The 24,275-nt window shown below is 43.0% G+C and overlaps 1 protein-coding gene across 1 annotated transcript; it reads left to right on the forward strand.

Annotated features, from left to right (window-relative positions):
• The first annotated feature begins 123 nt into the window (after positions 1-123).
• On the forward strand, positions 124-22,928 carry LOC135385754 (cell adhesion molecule-related/down-regulated by oncogenes-like). Its single transcript, XM_064615248.1, has 17 exons — positions 124-323; positions 775-860; positions 2,437-2,736; positions 6,282-6,431; positions 9,353-9,496; positions 10,598-10,771; positions 11,898-12,005; positions 14,340-14,495; positions 15,453-15,608; positions 15,681-15,779; positions 16,640-16,852; positions 16,966-17,141; positions 19,600-19,819; positions 19,884-20,072; positions 22,421-22,533; positions 22,610-22,694; positions 22,780-22,928. The coding sequence occupies exons 2-17, from the start codon at positions 785-787 to the stop codon at positions 22,815-22,817; spliced, it is 2,397 nt and encodes a 798-aa protein (XP_064471318.1). The 5' UTR covers positions 124-323; positions 775-784; the 3' UTR covers positions 22,818-22,928.
• The last annotated feature ends 1,347 nt before the right edge of the window (positions 22,929-24,275 follow it).

The following is a 24,275-nucleotide window of genomic DNA, read 5'->3' on the forward strand; positions in this document are numbered from 1 at the left end:
ATCGGCGGCGCGATAGCACCCACAGTAGGCCCAAAGAATGCACACAACAAGAAAACACACCAAAACTGACGAGGGGCCCTCGGGCGCTGACGCGTTTCTTTAACCTTGGAATTTTGAACCCTCGCATCTCCCTCTGTCTCCTCGGTATCCTCTCCGTCAAAAGGAAGGCTTCCTTCTCACCCAAGAAGAAGATGGCTGCTTTGGTGCGGAATCGTTGAACTTCTAAAAGGGGTCTCTCTGACTCATGGGTGCTCCTTGTTTGTTACCTGTTGAATCTTCTGTACAGAACTTCAGCATGTGATTGCCCTATGTCACCGTCAAAGGTGTGTAAAAATCACTTCTGACAGTGACAATATATCGTTGTTGATTGAATCCTGTGTGCCTACCTCTCCTCAGGTAAACAAAGCAGGAAACAGTCTATCGAATGCTCGTGGCTACTGCACGCGAATGCGCATCCGTGAACGTTAGCAACTTTAATTAAAGTAGTACATGCCAGCATCGATGAGCACCCTGCAGGATACCCATTTATCAACTAAATTTGAAAAAAAATGTTGCTGTTGAATGTTTTTGTCTGTAATGGGTCGTGAGCGCTTTGCACGCTGTGGGTGCTATATGCGAAGAACGGAATCCTTTCTGTGCATATGTAGCCCGCCTAGCCTCGGTCCGTCACACGGTTTTCTCCGTGAAAACTATGTACGAATGGGGTTGGGCATGGTGTGTTGTAATCTGCAATCAGAAACCTCTAATCCGAATTATGTATCATGTCACATGCAGGGCGCAGAACATGGACCATCTGTTGTTCTCAAGCGTCACCGTTCTGTGCCTTATGTTGCATTTCGGCGGCGCATCATTTTCAGAAGGTACGTGCTGCCGTTCTGGAACACTATGGGTGCTATGGGGCGGTACGATGAACACCAGTATTTGTCCAGGCGGCAGTACCGCAACAACGTGTTCAGGAAGCTGATATCGAAAGATTCGAGAACAGTATCTTGTGTAAAGGAAACTGCAAATAGCGAGATCTAATGTCAAGAAAATCTGCAGAATTAACCAAACTGAGTGCCTTAAGGTTTGTTGGAATCACTCCGTGCCCCACTGGGCTCTGGGCAAACCGCTTGTGTCATATAGGCTGAGAGAACAGCAGTTCCAGCTTGTCACGACAAAAGGTCTATTCCACCACACTTTGAACTGCCTCGTTCATGCCTCTAGCCCCAAGGCCGGAAGTGCCCTGTAACGTGCGCTGCGATGCCCCCTTATCAGTCTTCCAAGCACACACAAGTGCCACGTTCCTTGACTACGTGACCGTGTTGCAGTAGCATCAGCAACCTTCGACCCTCAAAGGTTCAAAGGAGCTGTCCACTGATTTTGAGATTAGAGTTATATCCAACTGTAAGTTTCATATAGGTTCCATACGCAAAATTTCGCCGAGCAGGGCACTATAGAAAGAGGTAACGTTTCCTCGAGTTTGAGGAACACTGATACAAAACACTGAAGATGATGCAAGGCTCTTCTTGAGTCATGTGTCGTCCTCATCATTTCGTATTCCTCGAACTTGAGGAAATGTTTCCTCTCTTCACAGTACACCAGCTAGCTTGTGCCATTCTAATTTGTTCAGGGAGTCATAGTTTCTGGGATTAACAAGAAAAATGAAATGCCTGCTCACATCCAGTTTCAGTTTCACAATGATGTAAGAATGAGCTATTGTTCTCTGTGGTGCGCATCACAAGGGTGTGTGATGGAGATGAAGATGATTGAGAACCAGTGGCAGGAGGGGGTCACATATTTATTGCATCTGAAACTTTCTGCAGCCTGATAGGTGGATGCTTGAAGCTTCTTTGCAACATTTTCTGGCAGATGTCGTATTTGTACAAAAATATGATTATGAACCTTTTGAAAGCTGTTTCCTTGCAGCCAGTCAGAGCAGTTTTCTCCATTTTCTGCTTCAGTTGGTATTGCAGCCCACAGGTAGAATGATAGTATATGATAGGTAGAAGTAAGCAAGTAATTGCTTGAAATAAGCAGAAGAAAATGCGGTGCATTTAGAATAAAGATTTGTTTTTTGAAAGGGAGATTAGAAGAGAGAGACATTTTCTCCAGTTCGTTGGCATGTCAATTGTTTTGCACAAATTTCGCCTACATACAGCAGTGAAGTGTGAAGATTAATTCAGAACCGACAGACATGGGCCGGGTACCGTGTAATGAGGCATTTTAATTGCTTTTATTCCTATCTGCACGCAGTGATATGATCTGCAAAAACTGACACAACTGATGAAACTTACAGCGAGCATACGTTATGTTACTGGTACTGTTATTTTTCTGTTTGTCACTCATGCTCAGTAATTCCTGATGAGCGACTGCCTTTGTCAGTTTGACTCTGCATACAGAACTGTGGCTGATGTACCATACCCACGTAACTAACATATTTTTTATCCTTTTCAGTTCAAGAGCTTGGGTTTTTAGAAGAGCCCAGTTCGGTGCTCACAGCTGAAGGTAGCAATGAACCAGTCACCTTCAGGTGCTCTGCAAAACCAAAAAATGTTGAGACGTACTGGATCCATGGTGGCCACCCAGTTACGGAGGACACCCCTGGTGTCACTAAGTTGACTAAACATAGACTCTCAGTCAGAATCACTTCTCATACCAATGGCAGCTTACACCATCTGGATAACTCCTACCAATGTGCAGCAAGACTGGGTGACTCCATCATGCTGAGCAGCCCTGCCACTGCTATCATAGCCAGTAAGTAGCAAACTTTACAAAGTGCAGAAAGAGCTCGTATATGGGCAGTACTATTTTCTTTTGTCATTTCTCGTGCAACCTGGTATGCACAGTGTGTTAGTAGGCAAATGTTTATAGGTTACAAACCACTACCGTTCATTGGCACCCTCGTAATGTTTGTTGAAAAAAGCACAGTTTATGGGGACTGTCGACCCTCGTTTATCTGGCACCGGCGGACTCCAGCAAGAATGTCTCGATAGTGGAGTATCTAGATACATTGGACTGAGCAATAGCCATCAACAAGGCATCTGTTTGTTTTGGAGCAAAATGACGCAAACGATGAAGTTGTTGTTTGCATAAAATACGCTATGACAGATTGTCTTTGTGCATTTAGAAAGGGTAAAGCTTGTGGAAACCACATCACAGTGTGTCCGTCCAATCACACGGCAGCAAGAAGGGCATGGTACTCCATTGGGTTCCTAGAAGAAACCATGTGTGCCATGAGGAAAATTGGGAAGGTGTGCAGACAGCCGACCTACTTGCATAGCGTATTCAGCTCCCGTAAATTCTTACCGACAATGTTAACTCGAGAAACATTACTCTGTTGCTCAGCAAATGCATGAGCCGTTCTCTTTGCTCTTCATGCATTCGATACTGGGTTCTGACTGTAATTGTGCTCATGCCGATCATCAGTGGAAAGGACAATGTTGATGTCATCTTCATCCCTAATTGCTGCACAGGTGTTATCATGCCAGTCAGTGTTGACATACACATGAAACAATGTTGCTGTGAAACATGCCTTCTGCATTAGAGAATGCAGCTCTGCAAGTGAACACTTTTCACTCGGGTTCATCTGCAGTGCACTATAGTGTGAAAAGGGAAAATTCCTTAAGGTTGATTCCCCCACTCAAAGACATGTAATCTACACTACTTGTCTGAGGCAGCATTGAACAATTAAAGGCAGTTGTTGAGTATTCTCCTCCACTGTTTCTGGAAATTTTGAACTCTAGTGAGTGAAGCCTGGATAAACAGGGGCTGTCTGTTTTGTGAAATAAATTTTGTTGTATTATGCCACGCTCTTACATCAACACGGCGTACTCTACAAAGACATTTAAACTTAAGGAATGCTCCATCTACACGTGCAATAAAGCAGTGGTTCTCAGCAGGGGTGCCTGCACCACTTTTGATATTTATCATGTTACTATCTCCCCCCCCCCCCCCCCTTCCATAATGGCTCAGAAGTAATAACCACACAAAAATGAATTCTTTTTTTTTTTTTTTTCTGCTGAGTTTGTGGAGTCCACCAGTGCCAGATAAATGAGGGCCGACAGTACACATAAACTGGGCTTTTTCCAACAAACATTGCGAGGGTGCCAATGAATGATAGTGGTAAGGTGTCATTTGTTACGTGAGACCTTACTGGTAGAGAGCCCTTCCACTACTGTGCACACCTAGGACCTGTGGCAACATTCCGTTGAGGCACACAAAGGCCGATCGGAGATAAACGTTGCATGGTCTCATTCCCACCCAATTGGGAACCCCTGCACTAAAGGAATGTAAACATAGGCATTTGTCAGTGGAAAGAAAAGTGTTGCCTGCCGTTCCTGGTACAACTTCCTGCATTCAGAAAACGGCACAGGGGAACTGAATATTCAGTGCCAATCACAAACTGATTTAGTCCGATCTACCATATTTTCTGGTGTATAACGTGCGCGTTATACAGTAAAAAAGTGCTCTGAAGAGGTCGTGCGCGTTATCTAATGCTGCACATTATACACAGAAATATTTTCCTGCAGAGCTCCTTTCAGGTCGGTGACATACAAATTCTAGCCTCTTCCAGGGTGTGCTGTGGCTTTCTCCCAAATCTCTTAGGGTCAGTAAACAAAACCGGCGAAAGGGCACTGAACATGATACTGCTTAAGGATGCTGTTGCGCTGTCAATAATCCTGAATTCATTTCAGAATGGCAAAAGTGCTAGGGTGCAGGCGAGCTAGTACAGTGTAAAACGACGAAAAAACTGAGACAACGAGCACAAAGAAGCACACACAACACGTCCTCAAAGGCTGGCGTTCCCAAAGGCGTTCTCGAAGGCATTTCAGAAGGCTCGCGTGATTGAGAAGTGACGCGAAACTGCGGAGAGAGGACTGAAGTATACTGTGACAGCAACTCTATTGCATCGGAGTTTAACAGCTTTGACTAAATGTGTTTCAAATAAAGCATATGCATACAGGATGTCCCACCGAAAAAGGGTCAAGGGCTGAAGAAAAAACGGAGTGCTCTACACAAATGGAACCAACTGTACGTGCTTGGCAGTTGTGTGGTCTATCCAAAAATATTTTTTCATCGCCACTTGTCAATTAATTCGTGGTAATTAATTTTCTAACTTTTTAATTATCGGTTTTAGCCCTCAGTTGTCAATGAGGAAGTTGTAGTACATGTCGAAAAAGACGCAACTGAAGTGGTTCGAGGTTGCTATGGCTTGGGTTTCGTTTTTTCCCGGGTTTAAAAATTGGTTTCAGAAGCCGCGCGCACCACAGAGCGCTCCCCATAATTCGGCGCCCGCGTGCGACGATTGCAGTGCACTCTGATAGGTGTGCTGTGAAACAGGTGAAATATCTTCCTCTTGTGTGAGGTGGCCCAAGGATGGCCTCCAAGCGCTAATCTTAAGGTCAATGTATGCCAGAGGGCGCTGGAATCGTCGCGCGTGGGCTCCGTATTGTGGGCAGCGATCTGAGGTCCGTCCGGCATCTGAAACCAACTTTTAAACCCGGGAAAAAAAAGAAACTACAAGACATAGCGACCTCAAACCACTTCAGTTGTGTCTTTTTCGAGGTGTACTACAATTTCCTCATTGACATCTGAGAGCTAAAACCGATAATTAAAAAGTTAGAAAATGAATTACCGCTAATTAATTGACAAGGGGTGGTGAAAAAAATATTTTTGGATAGACCACACAACTGCTAAGCACGCACAGTTGGTTCCATTTGTGTAGAGCACTCTTTTTTTTTTTCTTTCGCCCCTGGCCCTTTTTTGGTGGGACGCCCTGTATATGATACACCGCCTTTGTTTATTGTGTATACTGGTGGCAGTACAGAATTACCGCTAATTAATTGACAAGGGGTGGTGAAAAAAATATTTTTGGATAGACCACACAACTGCTAAGCACGCACAGTTGGTTCCATTTGTGTAGAGCACTCTTTTTTTTTTTTTTTTCTTTAGCCCCTGGCCCTTTTTTGGTGGGACGCCCTGTATATGATACACCGCCTTTGTTTATTGTGTATACTGGTGGCAGTACAGAAGTTTGTAGGAACATTGCGGTGCACGTTATACATCAAACTTTTTTCAAATTCGGCCCGTTTTTAGGGGTGCGCGTTATACATCAGAAAATACGGTACTTGCTGGTGAGATGTCGCAAAACTATAGAAGACTGATTTTAAAATGTTGCACTGTTCCGAGGAAATATGTACCTTAGAAAGTGAAAATTAAATGTAGCACAGTGACATGCTTGCTACAGCTGCAGGCTGGTGTGACAATTTCTTATGCACAGTTTTGACTTTGCTTTGCAGCACTTTCTCATTTTGACCAACAGCAGAAAGACATTCACGTTTCTGTAACAGAAGGGAATGTTGCTGTAGTGCCTTGTCAACTTCCACCCAGTGTTCCCACTGCTGTCTCAGAGTTTTTATATAATGGTTCGAAAATAGATAAATCTACAGGTGAGTGATTTCAATTTGATTGCTTGACTGTACAGGGCTGGCTTTCCTGTGCCTTTTCTGTCCCACTTTTAACATGAGGCATGGTGCATGGGAGAAAGGAGATGAGGAAAGAAGAGCTGAGAGAAAAAGCATTTTAAAAAGTTGCCATCCAACTACAGAGACAGTTCAGAGAAGCAGTACTTACTGAGGGTCCTCTGTACCAAAGAGGGCAGCTGCTTCATTGTACCCATGAGACCCATGCATTTGTTGCATCCATGCATTTGTTCAAAGGAATAAGTCATAACTCTGGAAAGATGCCTATCTATCTATCTATAAGCCCTACATGGGGAGAGGCTTCTGCGTGCATTATAGCGCTTGTGTTTTGGGTCCCCTATTCTCGCGCTCCCTATTCTAAAACTCTCTATTGATGAGTCCTCATGTTACACACATGAGCAAGATGCTTCCTCGAGAAGACTGAGCGATGGTCATGTTACTTTTCTTATCCCGTTAGATGTCAGTGACTGATATTTTAAAATTGGAAAGGAATCTATTATTTGGTTTGACCAAGCTTGTGTAGCGAGCCTCAAGCACAGTTACTCTCAAATGGTTATAGAGCTGTATGAATAGCAAAATTTCCATTGCAAATAGTTTACGAATATTTCACTTACACCGCAAATCGAATCCCAATAATTGCTTCAGATGGCGAATCAAATTCAAATAACCAGAAAAGGCACAATTCGAATAATTTCGAATACCTCATGGTGAAATATTTTGTGGTGTTGTGCTCATAAGGTGATGTTCTGCTCCAAACATGTGAGCCTTTTCAACCAGCATAACATATCGTGAGAGAAGGATCCCTTCATGTTGTGTATGGTGCACTGCAATAGTGGGATGAACTGCATTGAGAGTTAGTCAACATGTTCCATCCAGCCTGCTTTGTGCACATCTCTTCATTTCTATGTTTACACTGTGAATTTCCTGTACTTTTTTTTAGAAGTTGTGCATATTTCCATCTGTTACTTAACATAGCTCTCAAAGTTGGGAGTGCATTTACTGGAACTTGCAATGCCCAGAGTATAGTGTTGACCATAAGCTCACAAAATTTGTAGACTTTAGTGGCAGAATATTGTAAACAGTGTAAAGTGGGCTTCACCCAACGTTGGATAGGAATGAGGTGAAGCCGAAAGAAAGCAGAGTGAGGTGAAAGAATGGAGCCGCACACCAAAAGAACAATGGCAGTAACATGAAGTGGGCTTCACCTCACTCTTGGATGTAATTTCATTTCATTTCATTTTATTTTATTCCGTGACATTGCTAGGGAAAATACGCTCAAAGCTGTGTGGTCCCTTAGCCTAAGCTAGTAGTGGGTCCACTACAAGAAATTCACATTTGACAATTGGCAGCAGTAACAGAAATACATGCATTATAACTATACACTATATATTATGTAATAGAATACGCTATAACAAGGTAACATAATCTGTGTACATCAATCAGTAAGGTACACACACGCAGGGACAGACACATAAATCACTAACTCTACGTTACAATCACCATATACTCACAGAGGAATTATTTCATTTAACACGCTTTGAAACTGTTCGGCGGCTTTTACCGCTGTCGCTAGCGCGTTCCAAACTCTGACCCAGAAATGTTGTATGATGTGAGTACCATAGGCATTATTTGCTACGGGGAGAATAAACTTAAAACTTCTGTGTAGATGTGTGAGCCTACGTGGCTCTTGTAAACAAGTAGTATGGATTGGGTCATTGTTCCTTATAATGTTATGTATTAGTCACCCCCACTTTTGAGCTATCAGCTGCTCTATTGAAAGGATGCCTAGCATTGTAAACAAAACTCTCGATGGAGAATGGTAGCTAGCGCACATGATAATTCTCAAAGCTCATTTTTACGATCTTATCGCATCCACTAGATAAGCCTTAAATGTGAATCCCCAGGTCTCTAGGCAGTATGTCAGGTGACTCTGTATTAGACTGAAATACAATAGTCGCAATATATGCAATGGAAAAACATTTCTACACTTCATTAGAATGTGACAGCCATATGCTAGTTTCTTATGTACAGATTCAACGTGAGGCTTCCAGCACAGTAATGAGGCGAAGCCACGGATGATGCTTGCCTTGCAATACCTTGCTTCAGAACTATACAAAAAATATTCAAAAATTTCAAATACTGAAAATAGGTTGTGAATAGCATTCGAATAGCATCAGATATTAGTTTCATATTCGAAATTTGGAATATTTGCACAGCTCTATTGTTATTGATACTACTGTGTTGCAGCCAGAAGTGATTGGAAAGATGTTAACCATATCAGATTTATTTATAATGGTGCCTCAAGGTCCAGACAGGGCATTACATCAGGGAGGGATATATGCCAAAACAGATGGTGCTACACTTTACACACAAAGGTCATTTGCATATTTTCCCCCCGTTTCGCACAAAAGCATAATAGATTGCTATGTTTGCAAGAATGTTATTGAACACTTGATAGACAGCAGTAGTGACCGTTTCTGTCCAGAATATCTTCATGCCTGGGGTTTGAGATTCCACCAATGTATTGCTAATTCCGTGATATGTACAAAATAAAATAACATAACTTAAACATATGAAAGCACTTGTCTAACACTGAAATAAAAACTGCTGAGTGTATATTGCTCTGTTGAGCGCAAATGAGTGAATTCGCACGTTTAGCACACTCTTCAAAGGCTTAATCATTTGTGGCAGCCAGGATATAGGCACTACATAAATGCTCAAATTCAACAAAGAACAATTCAGTGAGGGAATGCCTGACAATGTATATAGTGTAACAGTGTAGATAGCGTAACAGTTAGTGTAATTTTAAAGGGTATTGAAATACCTTCTGAACTTTTGTTTGAAAAGGTTGTGTGTGATAACGACTTTTTGCCTCTTACGTGTTGCAGACAGATACCACTTAATGCCTTCTGGAGACCTGCACATTGCATCAAGTCGAGTGTGGGACTCTGGTGTTTATGAATGCATTGCTCACAATCCGTTCCTACAGAAAAGGGTATCTGCACCGTACAAGGTGTATCTCACTGTGCATGGTAAGATAAAATATCTCGATTTGTATGACACGTTCGCACTACTACTTACCTGTTGCTACGATATCATCATATATCATGCTAAACCATGCATGTGGTCTGGTCAGCGTTTGGCAGACAGCTGCCGAACTGCAGTGTCAGACAGTCACATGCTCGTCAGTGTGCTGCACAGCACAAATGTCAACAAAATAATACATTTACACGTATGATTCCCCAATGCCACACATATTATTGTTGATACACAAGGAACTTGGGAAACATGGTTGACGATTGAAATCCCAGAAATGCTCGAGGTTGAAAGTGCGCAGTGGAGGAGTACTAGCCTTCCACCATCTCTCCTCGGGGTGTGAGCGTGCTTGAGATCATGTGTTCCACAACAAACATGAGTAGTCCTGTCTATTGTAATGCATCACACTCTCAGTTCAGTGATCATGGAAGTGACGTATCATAGTTGACCTGATCATGATAGACGTTGATAGACATGATAGACATATCATGATAGACGTTGACCAGTGAAGAATGTAATCCTGCTTCTTGTTTTTGTGTGTTTGCTGATGGATAATTCCAGTTCCAATAACAAGCAAGCAAGCAATTTCAGTTATTACTGTAAAGGAGTTTTATTGATGTTCATGTAATTCAAAGGTGCCTGGAACTAGCTGTTTTACCGAACTCGGTGGAGCAGTTGGTGGAGTGTCCACCTACTGATCCCAAAGTTGCGGATTTGGTCCCGGCCGAGGACACTAGCAACCTTGGTGCAGGGTACAAGTTCTTTAGACGTGCCGTCTTCCACAAGGGACGTTAAATACAGTGTGCTGTGTGCTGAGCTTTCGGCGCATGTTAAAGAACTCTCAGATGGGCGAAATTAATCCCTAGATGTGACGTCGCTCGTCATTATAGTTGCCTTACGACATAAGGCCACAAATTATGAACCAGTGTCTATTTGATCGTAATACGAATTGCTATGAATATGCTATATGAAATTGCTATATAATATGAATTGGCATGTAACTGCTGTACTTCAGACTGTAATAAATGTGCTCGACTCCACACTGTTCCTGAGGTGACCACTATGTGGTAATTTTCCTTACTGATGTGCTTTTGTAGTGCCCGCAGCTGAGGAACAGCCTTCATTCAAATCAGTTCCTGTGAAAAGTATAAGTGTTGTGACTGGCAGTAATGTAACGCTTGAGTGTGCTGCTAATGGCAATCCAACACCAAGCATTGTTTGGCACAAAGAAGGGGGACACTTACCAAAACGTCGTTGCAGCCTTATGCTTGGTAAGTCACAGAATTGTGATGTTATTTTGGATCCTGCACTTGGAGGGAGGGCCGTTATTGACAAATAGAACAAGGGGAAAGATATTGATGAGGGAGGGAGAGAATTTCCGGAATTTTGGTATCGCGAGCATTGCCTGCCTTGTGATGCAAAATTTTTAGAATTTTAAAACTTATTTTATGGAAAAATTGAAAAAGCAAAACAAAATTTTCATTATTGTATGACTTATTTATTAGCAAACATTAGAGAACAAATCATGGCAGTATATAATATATAATAATATAAGTTTTATTTGTTTAGTGCACACCTACAAAATATAACAAGTTAAGGTCAATGTAACGCTAGCGGTAGACTTTACTAGTACTGTAACATATCAGGTTATCAGGGAGTACCAGGGATAGTATATGAACTTTTAGCTGTTTAGTTACAAGGGTTCATAAAAGTATGGTCATACACCATACAAATTAAAAGTGAAATAGCTGTTATTCGTTATGACTCAAAAAGGCATATGTTTTGTTGATATTTTGGCCTTGATTATCTATTATTTTACGTTCACGAGTTACATTTACGATTATACAGTCAAACTCCTTTATAGCGAACACCTTTTTAACGAAAATACCACTACAGCGAATTTTTTTACAGTCCCGTTGGAGCCCTATAGGTCCAATAATGGACATCCTTTTTAACGAAAATACCTTTACTGCGAATTATTTTCGCTGTCCCCTGAGTTTCGTTGTAAAGGAGTTTGACTGTATTTAAGTAGTTTACCAGACCTTCATATTTTTTATTTTTCGTGATTGGAAATTTTAGGCAGTTTTTTCGAGCCAAGGAAGAAAGCGGAAAGAAACAGTTTTGTCCTTCTCAGTTTTTCCATTTCCCCCCTCGATTTTTCCGTTTTTTTTCCAAGGCCTTGCATCCCCAGTCTATACTCGGCGTCCTGGGCAAGTGACAAGGTATTTGTCAAACATGGGGCCTCCTACTTTTTGTGCAGTTTTGTAAAACCAATCTCCAAACCCAAACTACAAAGCAATATTCATAGGAAATAGAACCCAAAGGTGTGGAGATCTCAATTATGTATACTGCACTTGCTCTTGTACTTCGATGTTTCAACATTCTCACTTTCTGCAGGCAACTTGGAAATAGTCGGAGTCCATCCTAAAGACGGAGGTCTGTATTTGTGTAGGGCGAGCAATTATCTTGGACCCATCGTCGGAAAAACAGAGCTTGTTGTACTAGGTAACTAGCAACTGCTTACTGTTATTTTGTTGTGTGTGCCTTACCTTGCCACATGCAAAATGGCAAAGTTGTGCACCTGCAGAAAAGCATGTTTGCTAGTACTGTCTAAGTAGCAATTTTTTCGAGGACATAATTTTCACGAACCTTGCAAAAGCTATTTTTTCACGAAATTTGAAATCCGGGATGTAAGTGACACCCCTAAGGACTCTGTGGTGCAGGATCACCGTACCGTTAAGCTCTGCACTCCTGCGCCTTAAGCTCGTGCGAAAAATTCCCCAAACATGCCTCTGTCCGAATTCGTTAATTATTAAGGCCTCGAAGCCTACTAGTTATACAGTATTCATCATCATGTTTAAAGACCCTAGCTTTCTATGGTGGAAAATTTACTTTTTCCGCTAAGTTGGATTTACAAATCTGCGGGATTCCGCGGGCAAGAGAAGAACAAGCGAAAAAAGTGCAGCATTCTCGAAGGTCGCACACATGCTTTTCCAGCCTTTTTGTAACTTTTCGGTGTGCAAAGAAAACTAGATTCAACCCTGGCAATCTGTCTTCGGGTGTTGCTGTCATTAAATTTCCTTTTGTCCTACACATTCAGCCGTGTAAGTGCCAGCGTTATCAGTGGTGTCATGCAGCGCAGTTGTGACTGATACAGTTTAATCCGCAAAAATATCGCAGATCGATTGATATCCTTACATAATTCTGTAAGATATAGATAAGGCCCTGGGTTTTCCACGATACCGTGAAATTTCGTGGAAACTGGAATTCATCGCAGAATCCTTCATTTGGCACAGAATTTTGCGGAATCTCTTATTTTGCTTGAAATTTTGCGTCGATTTGCATGGAATTTCACGGAAATCAGATTAGGTCGAAGGATGTGATTGGCGTGATGTGGACGATTACAATGAATCACAGCGTCTCAGGAGAAGTATTGGACGCTCACGCAAAAGAGGATCTATAAGAGCACGTGGTACACTCCAAGGTACACGTGACCCTCCGACATACTGTATTTCCTCGCATAATTTGCGCACCCATAGTTTAGCACTAGAAATGACAACAAAAAAAAGGCGTAATTTGCACACCTCTGTTTTCGTGCGTGGATATCTGGCACACGTGTCTCAGCAACTGTGGCGATTCAGCAACACCGTCAGCTGTACCGAAGTCATTGCGGAGCTTTTGTTTGACTTGCGCACACTTTCGAGTGATGGTGCACTGACGATACTGTCACTCGACCGACTAAACGCTGGACAAACACGCTATGCCAAACCTTACAGCACAACATGACAAAGTTGGCAAATATAGCGTGCTTTCAGTCGTCAAGTGCGACTAGCGGCGTCTTCCATCAGCATCTCGACGTATTTCACCGGTATATGAGCAGTTGTGGGCATGCGTTTTGCCTCCCGACCGTCGGTGGTTGCACAGTGTTTAGGTATTCCTGAAAAAGTTGAAATTTTGCGTCATTTCAATATCGCAGTGCACGTTCCCGCGCAATTTGCGCACCCCCAACTTCTCGCATTTTTTGGGGGGAGAAAAAGTGTGCAGATTATAAATACAGTAATTGGGTTTTGGAATTTCGGAATGAGAGTGCTTGCTCCGAATTTAGTGTCTATCGCGATCAAGTATTTCTCGATTCTTATAAATTCTGTAGATGCTGAAAGATGTTTCAGCAGGTATAAAATAATTGTAGGCGACAGACGGTATTAGCTGTCAGAGGAGAACACAAGACATCGTGTAATGCTGAGCCACAACAGTGTTTTCAATCTGTAAGTTTATAAAATACTTGTTGTTCCCACATTATCCGGGAAAATAAAGTGTTTCCCATTTGAAGCAGCCACTGACTCTTGCAGTGGAAAATTGTGGAATTTACAAGTCGGTGCCGCGGAATATTGAATTTGCCGCAGCAGAAAACCAGGGGCCTTAGATATAGAATATTCCGCGAAAAATGGACGGTTCTGAGGAAACAGCAGGTTCTGCGAGACATGGCCAATTTTGCAAAATTTCGTGGACTCGACGAAAATCAAGGGCTCTAGTAATGTTCATTTGTTCAATGCTTACATTGTCACTTTTGTACTTGAAAGTGCATGGTCCTGTTCATTATGTGTGCACATTATGACTATGTGCAGTCAGCAAGTGGTAGGCATAGTTGACATATGGCGATCATGGCTGGTACACTGTGATATGTATGAAAACTAAGAACATATTCCATAATCAAGGATAACAAACTGTACAAGTTTTCCAAGAGTTGGTAGTGTTACAGGGTCAGCTCTGCAGTTGTGGTGTGGTGAGGTTTCAACTGATCATTGTGCATGAGGTGAACATTCCCATGATTTCTTTCAGAGCCTCCACATATTGTTTCACCATTGGAAAGTCACGTTGTCAATCACGGAAGGGAAATCACGCTAGACTGCATTGTCCGTGGAAACCCGTCGCCATCTGTAAAGTGGATTCATAATGGCAGGAAGGTCCACCATACATCGCATATTGCTGTACATGGTAAGCAGGACAGATTTTTTTCTTTAGATTATGGTTTTGTATGTTACGGTCTAGTAGCTGAGGCAGTAACACAGACGGTGGGCAGGAAGGAGGCTTATTCTGCCCCGAGCGTTGTAGTACAAGTCGCACTAAGGGCAAAGGCATGCGCTTCCCGCGATGCCAGTATGGCTGACATGGCGCCAGCTGTCGCAGACAATATTCGTATCATTCGATATTCGTATGGTCAGAAACGAAGCAGATGCGGACACCAAAGTGAAGGAATTGCACACTCGCTACGTATTTTCTCGGATCAGAGAAGCTAGTTAGGTTTCTAACATTTTCTTTCCCGCAGGGTCAATTTGTCAAAGTCAAGGGCAGTTTGTTGTCTGATGATGAGGTGCGTGTGGTGGATGTCTAAAAGTAAACTCTTTGCTTCAAGAGATATTGTACGCGCATCCATAGCGTGTACCTAAGGACTTGCTTTACGATCATGCTTATGAGCCCTACCTATTAATCTGTACCTCTAATATGTACTGAGATAAAAGTGAGTTGTGTTTAGTTGGTAAGCACCTTCGAAGCATGTAAAATCATGCTCCCAATCTCCTCAACCGTCCTGCATCAGCAAAGGGAGAGACGTTTATTTGCAGTGATCGCAACTGATTGCGCTTAGCCTGTGCTACGTGCCACCAGCCAGGCAGAGGCAGTTTACGTGGAGACAAATCAGAGGCCGAGGCAATGCAGTCAAGTCATGGACTGCTGTGTTGTTTCTGACGCATGTGTTGGGGTTGTGCAAGGCCCGTACAGCGGTTTGCCTGTTTGTATCATCCACTGCAGCCCAGAAAAGTCCCCCAACACAACATGTCTTATATATGGCATTCCAGCCAGTACTTTTAAAAATTTGTAATCGTACTATCGTGATTCTACGTTGTAACAGTTACCTTTAATTATATCTGTGACATTGTTTTTCTTGTGTTTCAGATACAGCAATTACTATAAAAAAAGTGACAAAACATAATGGCGGCATTTACCAATGCTTTGCAAGCAACTCTTTACGCACGATATATTCTACATCTCGTATTGTGGTCCTAGCTGGAAATGATACTCGACCTCCCAGCAAATCTGTATATAGTGATGGTAAGTATTCTTCAGACAGTGTATCTTTTATAAGGAGCATGACAATTTGTTTCTTCTCACCATCCTCATTAGATAATGAAGAAGAAAATGAACCAGACAGCATCAACGGAGCATCAGAGGGTTCTGGGAAAAGAAAGGGAGGGCACGGGCGAAGAAAGAAGGTCAAAGGAGGTGTGACATGGTTGCTTGTTTCTGAGACACAATGAATAGCATCTGAAGTTAGGCACGATTCCTCACACATTGTAGTATGTGCTTTGAATTGAATTGAAATCGCTATTTCATCTTGGTTACAGTGTGAGGAGGCAGCGCAGAAAGCTGCTGGCAGCAGCAGTTGGTAGGCAATATGTAAAGCCCAAACTGTCTGCAATAGAAAATTAGCTTCTCAATGGCGAAGGATTTACAAAACCATGGAATTCTGTGGACAAAAATAAAAAAATAAACCAGGAGCAAAACAAAACACTAAACAGTTTGGTGATCATACTCTCCAAAACACTAGATTAAACATTAAGTCTAACCTAACCCCCTAACGCTGAAGTGCTCCGCGCTTCAACAAAGCACGCCCCCCTCCCACTGCACCCCACCCCACCTCTAAAGTGAGGGTTCCGCCATTGGCATCAGTTGCATTGGGCAGCAGCAGTGCTCCGAGCAATTAGGACTAATCAAGTTTAACCTTAAAAAATGTCACAGATCACCTTACCAGAAAGCCCTAGAATACCTTATGTAATTCTGTAATTAAGCGAAGATTCCTCGTAAAATGGACAGTTCAGAGGGAAATGGCCAATTTTGCTAGTTATGGCCAATTCCACAAAATTTCACGGAATTGTGGAAAACTAGGGATCCTAGCAATGTGTTGTGCACCAGTAATGCCAGAGTTTTTTTCCTGCAACATGCAGTGGAATAGATGGTCACAATAATTTTCCTTGTTTTGAGCTTGAAAACTTGTTTCTTTTAGCTTTTACACTCTGTCCCAAAAATAGAATAATAAAGGGAACGTCAAGCTCTAATTACGGCTTATGCATCTGGTCTTGCAGTGAAGCTGGTGCCTCCTTCAAGACCCGAGATCACGAGACTGTCTGATGATTCTGTGATGGTGCACTGGTCTGTGCCACAAAACGATGGACTGCCAATTTCATTCTTCAAAGTTCAGTATCGTGATGTCTCTAATCCTCATTCAAAGTGGATGACAGTTGACACAGATGTGCCCCCACATATTAATTCCTACGCTGTCACAGGACTCAAAGCAGGTGCATTACCTTTGCTTCTATTACACACCTTTCTCATATCCCAATGTACACTACAAAAACAGCTTGAATAATGGCTTCATTGATCACAGTTGCATTTTTTCATTCGTTTTCAGGTGCAAAGTACAAGTTTCATATTGCAGCTGTGTACACTAATAATGACAACAAGAATGGCCCTAACTCCATACGGTTCACTCTTCATAAAGACCCACCCAAGAAACGTCCCATTCACGGCCCCAAGATGCAGCGTGTCAAAGCTGAGAGTCCATCTGCTATAACTTTATATTGGGAGGTTGGTTGAAATTCTAACGTTTCACAAGGCATATCATAAGTATTTATTTTCTTGCTGTATCCATGAAGTGAAAGAGGAACTTTAGACCACAGAAGTGATGTGGCAAATGCAGGGGTGCTGGTGCTCAGCCAATTGCGCCGTCCGGCACCGCACCTGCGTCTAGGTCCCAAAACTGTGCTATAATGTCTTCAGCTGCTGGGCAATCGTGATTTCAGCAAGCACACTGCGGCTATGCGAATAATACTTTTAAAACCGTGTGTTTTAATATCTGTGCTCCAGTTCTGGAGGTTGAAGTTCTATGATACTATATTGTAATAAGACTCTAAGACTCCTGTGGTGTCAAGTCTCTCGGTGGTCATGTAGGGACCATTAACCTATAGCATATTACAGTGCCCTAGTGAACCGTTCAGTATGTCCTCTTTCCATCCTTGCTTCTAATCCCTAGGGCTACCACCTCCACCTATTCTATCATGCAGCGCTGTATCATCAAAATATGTCAATATCTTCATTTACTCTGCAGAAAAAGTAGAAAATAAGCACCCAAGAAAGGCATTAAGTGTTTCATAATAAGATGAGGGCTCATTTACATAGAAGTTAAGTACAGTAAAACCCGCGCACAACGATATACCCCGTAGAACGATCGTTTTTACTTTCACCGTCAAAATGTACATTGTCTCTATGGAGAATGGACCTGCGCATAACGATAAGTTCGCTGTTCTGAGTGCTCGTACAGCGATTCCTGACGCCCACACGGTCGCGATTTGACTGCGTGCTGTCCGGCGTTGCACCCTTCTGCGGACCTTTCTCACGGTTTTTCACGTATGCATTTTATCCTAGCGGCTCTTCAGCGAGCCACGCTCGGTGCGCAACAAAACAAATCCACGTTGGTATCACAAAGTACCAAAACCGGTCCGGAGTGGGGCCGATGTGCTCGCGCCGTTCGAGCGGTCTCCCGTTTGTCTGTCGTCCCCATACTGTGCCATCTAATGAAGGCGGAGGTAAACCTCTCCAGTGCCTCACACCTTCGCACCCTATCGGTATGGAAGTCCCGCGCTGGAATTCAAGATTCCCTTCGGAGAAGGTCAGTCGTGCTCTGGTGACCTGCTGTTCACAACGTTTCGGCTGCCGCTTCCTGCTTTGAACCACTTTTGTTACCTCTGTCAATGATAGCGTCCAAGCCGAACAAACGGAAAGCAATAGACTTGAATGTGAAGTTAGCGATCATCGAGGATCGTCATCGCGGAAGGGTGGCATCCATCGTGCGAAAGCACGGTATATCACAGTCGACAGCGCAAGTACGAAGCGCAAAATGATCCGAGAGCGTACGTACAGAAAATGTTGAAGATGCATGCGTAAGTGCACTTCATGCTGTCGATGTCCTCAAGAATTTTATCGTGGAGCGCGTGCTGCCTGCTCATTACGTCGCCTACCTCGACGCAGTTGAACGTGACGTTGTGCGTATCTACAATGGCAATCAAAGCAAAGGAGCTATTTTCAATAAAATATTGGTATTTCCTCCCTTTTTCGTAGCATCCGTCGTTAGCGTCGCTCGCGGGATAACGCGCAGCGTCCATCTTCCGTAGGATGGCGCTGACCTAGGTCATCCCTTCTCCTGTAGCGATATCCCTCGCATAACGATTAAGTTAGCGACAACTGCCGATACTGTTATACGCGGGTTTCGCTGTATGTGTCTCATACTTATTCTGAGTAGCCTTCGCAGAGCTTTGAATGCAGGCATGGCAGAGCACTCAGTATGCATGCAGGAAGCACTGCCAAGGCTACTGAGAATGAGTTTGAGACTTGTACTCAACTTTTATGCAAACGTGCCCTGTATGAAATCTCCCGGCCATACTTCAACGAGAGCGTTCACATCAGTCACTCAGCGTACCATATTGAATGCTAGTGACAAATTGTTATGACATTAGACTTCAATCCAAGAGCTTTTATTTTATTCTTTCATTTTGTGAAATACGCAAATATGGAGAGCAGTATGCCGGAACAAAAATGTAGGACAGACTGATGCTAGTCTTCACCGCCGGTCGTGCAGATGTAAGCACTATGCATGGATAGGGCCTGTGTTTTCAGGTTTTATGTCTTTTGAAAAACTGGGGGTAAAAACTGGGTTTTGTTTCAGGAGCCGTAAAAAAGGTTAAATCGGGTGATATCGGAATAGATTTACGGGTAGAAAATAAAAATGGAGCACTTCTCGCATTTTAGATTGACAGAAGATGCGGGACAGCTGTGCCGAGTGTCCAATGCTTAGCATTCTCCAATGCCGGTATTGGAGGCTGAAGCGGCGCTTTTTTCCCTGAGGGTTTTACCCGAAGTGATGATGGTGCAAATCGAGGGGTAAAAATAGGTTTTACCCCCAAAACACAGGGCCCCGTGCACAGAACATATCTTTAGCGTGTAAGTGTCACTGCATGCTCAGGTCATTCAAATAATGCTAACTTTTCAGTACACAGACGTCGACTCCATAGAAATTGACGGTTTCTACATTTACTATCGCCTGACGGAAAGCGCTGGTGACTACCTCAAAGTAGCAGTCTCCGGTGCAAACACACGGTCCCACACCGTGTCACACCTCTTGCCAGACACCTCGTACGATATCAAGATGCAGTGCTACAATGTAGCTGGAGCCAGTGAATTTTCAAATATATGGACAAAGAAAACCCTTCGTGAGTTGTGCCAGCCATTCGTAGCTTACTCCTGTTTTCTTACACTTCACTTTCTCATTTACAGCGTCACCTCATGTTGTCGAGAAGAAAACTAGTGAGAAAAGGACTGTGGTGCAAACGGAGGACACCGAAGATGGAAATGACTTCTACATTGCCATAGGAGTGGGGCTTGGTGTGGCACTCTTGGTATTAGGAGTGCTAGTTGCCCTCTGTATGTTACGTCACAAGCAACAACAAAGGAGACACATTCAGAGTAAGTTGACATCGCGTAAAGTCTGAGGGTTTCAGGTTAAACCCGAGTCGGTATGCCTGTCAAAATAAAGGCATGCTCTTATTTTGACACCTTGCTAGTTTGTAAATGTCAGCAGCAGCAGGTCCTGAAGGTTGTTTTTAGAGGTACACGAATATTCGAAATTTCAAATAATATATTGAATTTGAAGTGCTTTTCGAATCGAATAGCAAGGTTCGAAAATTATTCTGAAGTTCAAATAATTATTCGAATACCTCGCTCCGACGCATGTCTAGATGAAGTAGGGAACAATCTACGTAATTAACACATTTTGATTGCTACTCTGTCGCAACTGTGGTCTCTGTGTCACATGATGCAATCACGTGGTCTCCACAACAGAGGCAATACAGGCACTAGTCGTGTGCAATTGGCGATACGATTTCTGCGTCTCAGCGCGCAGCCATATACACAGTTTCCAGTTTGTCAAAAGTTTCTTTTAACACTCTGTTTACGCAACTAGACACGGATCAATTGCAATGGGCTGGTGAGGGTTGAGAAGTCGTGCTTCGACGTAAAAATTCTTACGTTTCATGACGTTTGATGATGCGAAAAGCTTGCAGCGCCTCACTTTATTCTCCAGAGGAGCTCGCGAGTTTCATCCCCTTGACACGGCTGACAAGTGAGGGAGAAGAAAGTCACGTGGGCTTGCGTTTCGCTCTCCCCCTTTTGTCGGGCGTTTGCACTCTTCCCCTCATGTGGTGGGAGGTACAGTTTCGATTGCAAGACTACCCCCATTTTCGGGGTGCTATTTTTTGGGGGGGAGGGGAGGGGGAGGAAATTCATCTTGCAATCGTGCAAATATGGTATATAGCAATACTCCACTGTATTCGATCTGTTATTATTTGAACACAAATTTCACTATTTGGTACGCCTGTGTGAATACATTCGCATTTTTCGAATACCGAAGCAAATTATTCTTTATTCAATTTGACTGATTGTTATATCAGAGCATCGTTAAAAACGAGCTTTCAAGAAATTGCCGCTCGGGTTCGCGTAAACGAAGTAGATCGCCACTGAACATGCGCGTTTGTTGTGAGCGCAGAAGCATTTTATCTAGTTCTAAACTGACTCAGCTGTGCGTCGAAAGCTTTTGATAACATAACTGCCGATATCGCGTGAGGCGCCGCACCTTTTGCGATCGACGACCTCGTCCATAGCTCGTCATCCGATGCCGTAGTCATCACAGTTCTCACGATAGGGACTGCGTGGTCCATCAGAATGCGCCTCCGCCACGGGTAATCCATCGACGCATGTTTGGATGGTGACACACAACTGTCTGCCAATACACGTTTTCGAATCCGAGGTACTTCACAACGCGGTTTTGCACCAGTACAAAAATCGTAGAGCGCATGCAACTTCTGGTCGAGCCACGCCTCTTTCCTCATCAAAAAGCGTCTCGGAACCGCGGACGCCATCGTAGCAAGCACGCAGCAAAACAAGAAGAAAAAAAAAAGCTTGAAGACGAGAGAATGATGTGGAGAGGGAACAACATTCTCTACTTTGCGCGAGCCCCATCCGCCCTTTCGAAGTCTCGTGCCTTTGCAACGCATATATATAATCCACGGCAGTCATGCGCGGATAAATGCATTGCGTTCTCACTTTAGCGCGCACGGAGGCGACGGCTCTTGAAAATGCCAATGTAATTTGTTTTCAGCGAAATGGTGCAATCTTGCTTTCTAATTTTCGCTCGCTTTACCGGCCGTCGGGAGAATGCCGATCGCTATATGCGAGCAAGCGCTTTCGTGGCGATCGTTATATCGATGTTTTGTTTACATGTAGTTCAATGGGAGAGCTGACGGGAACCAGCAATTCGATCGCAATATCGGAGTTATCGTTCTATCGAAGATCGTAATAAACGGGCTCGACTGTATTATAATTTTGAACCGAATCGAAACGATTCTTCTTAAACACCGAATATGTCTAAATATTTCCGAAGTTGCACACGTAAGACCAAAAACGGCACAGAGGGAGCATAAAACAAAGTGAGTGCTCCTTCATATAGTGATTTGTATGAATATATTACGTATATCTACATGCTCTACGCATGTTTTTATCTGCACATGTGCTGCTTTTGTATCTGGCGCTTGTATTGTATTGCTGCTTCATATCTGCTTTGACGATGTATCTGTTTGCTTCGTATTCACTTCAGTTTTAAAATTGCTATTCGCACATGCCTACTATTCACACAGCCCTAGAAGTAATGCGTGTGAGGTACTACTCCAAAATGAAAGTGACTGTAAACATACACTGAATGAAAACAAGAGTTATGCAGTCAAACTACAATATTGTTTATATCCTCTATTTCTTTGCAGGCCTTAGTGACCACAACAGCAATCTTCAACAGAATGGCCATGTAGCAAATGGGGATTATTTCACGGCACAAAGTAGGATTGACATTACACTCAATCCACTAGACTCTGTAGAGGTATGCACCTACGTCCATCTAAATATTTTAAGCAAAGTCTGTGCATGTTATGAAGCAATGCAATTGTTGCCTGCAGCTTTCGGAACTTCCGAAGGAGAAATATGCAGCTATCATTGTAACACAGCTCTCAAATGGCCACAGGGTAAACTCTAGAGATATAAGTAAGTTGCATTTGTACCTGCTACATCCTATCTGTTGTACTAGTTAATTTATGTCCTAATTTGGAATACCTATCTCCCTTTGCAGATTCAGATGGTGCCATAGTAAAAGCAGAAAATGTGTGAATGAATCTCACTCATATTTATGTATCAATCTTAGCAGAGCACTTTTGTGCATGCTATTTGTACCATACCCTTTATATTGTTTTATTATTGATAAATGTTTACACCAGTCAACCATTTGATTTTCCTTTATGGTTATGGAGTAGGATGACTGTCCGATGGGCATGCTTATGACCTTAAAGTGCTGAGACTGTAAACAAAAACTGAGATTGAGGTCATGCCAGATGGCAACGATAAGGCCTTTGTGGAAAAACTGAGAGAGGACCAGTTGCCTCTCTCTGAGCAGGCCCAGGACTCTTGCCATGGAGTCATGAAAAAAAAAAAAAAAAGTCCCAAGTCATTGGGGAGAACTGCTTCTTGATAATTGAAGCATTAATTATCCTGAAGGGGAGCATATTTCCAGAAAAACAAGATTAGGTGAGGGAGGAAAAACCTTAGTGGCAAAAATGGATACGCCTACAAATTAATCAAAGTATGGACAAAGTATGAAAGTAATTAATACAAATAAGCTGAACCAGAAATAGGCATAGGGTGATTAAAATTAGAATTACGGGCCATCGCGAAAGACTATCTTTAAGCCGTTCACTTTTCATCCACTCGACATAGTTTTGAAAGAAACTGTTGCTGTATACAGAGTGTCCCAGAAAACATGTAATTGAATTATAATAAAAAAAACTACACCTAGAATCATGCAGTCAATGGCGTTTGTTCGTACTAGGTTTTTGCCACCTCCTGATGTGAATATCGCGTAACTAGGGTTGCCGCCTTTCGTAGTGAAAAATACCGGCTGAGGGAGAGGGGGTGGAATAGGGGGAAAGGCTCGCGGGAAAGGGAAGTGGGTGAGGGGTAGAAGAGCGCACACAGAAAACAGATATAGAGAGAGCTCAAGATAATACGAGGAAACATATGTTCCTGTGTGTAATAATAATAATGATTTAAATGAATAACTAAGGAAACAACTGGTGACTGCGGAGTTGGGCTATGCTCCAGATTTATTCAAGCTGTAGTGGAATGTTGAAGGGAAAACCCCGCAAAAGCCCATATGAAAGGTCTTGAGTCACACCGGCAAAACCGGCAGAGCGCAGATACCGGCAGAGCAATACCGGCAAAAGGCTGCCGGTATCACCTTCCTACCGGCAACCGGCAGAGCGAGCAAATAACCGGCCGTGCCGGTATAATACCGGCCTGTTGGCAACCCTACGCGTAACGTAAGTTTAATTATGTAATTATTTGCGAACTGAAGTCTGAAATTTGCCTAGTAAGGTCACTTTTTTACCCCACCAATGTGAGGAGCGTGTCTAATTTACTCAAATTAATGATAGTTTACAGGGATATTTAGGAGCTATTTCATCGGAAGTAGAACATATGCTCTACCTAGCTCCCAGAGGATAGCGTTGTCAGTCCAAGGAAAGGAGGTTGGAAATCCAGCCCACACTGGCATCGCAGAAAGAGATAACGCAG

The sequence above is a fragment of the Ornithodoros turicata genome, chromosome 2 (genome assembly GCF_037126465.1).
Source record: "Ornithodoros turicata isolate Travis chromosome 2, ASM3712646v1, whole genome shotgun sequence".
NCBI lineage: Eukaryota > Metazoa > Arthropoda > Arachnida > Ixodida > Argasidae > Ornithodoros > Ornithodoros turicata.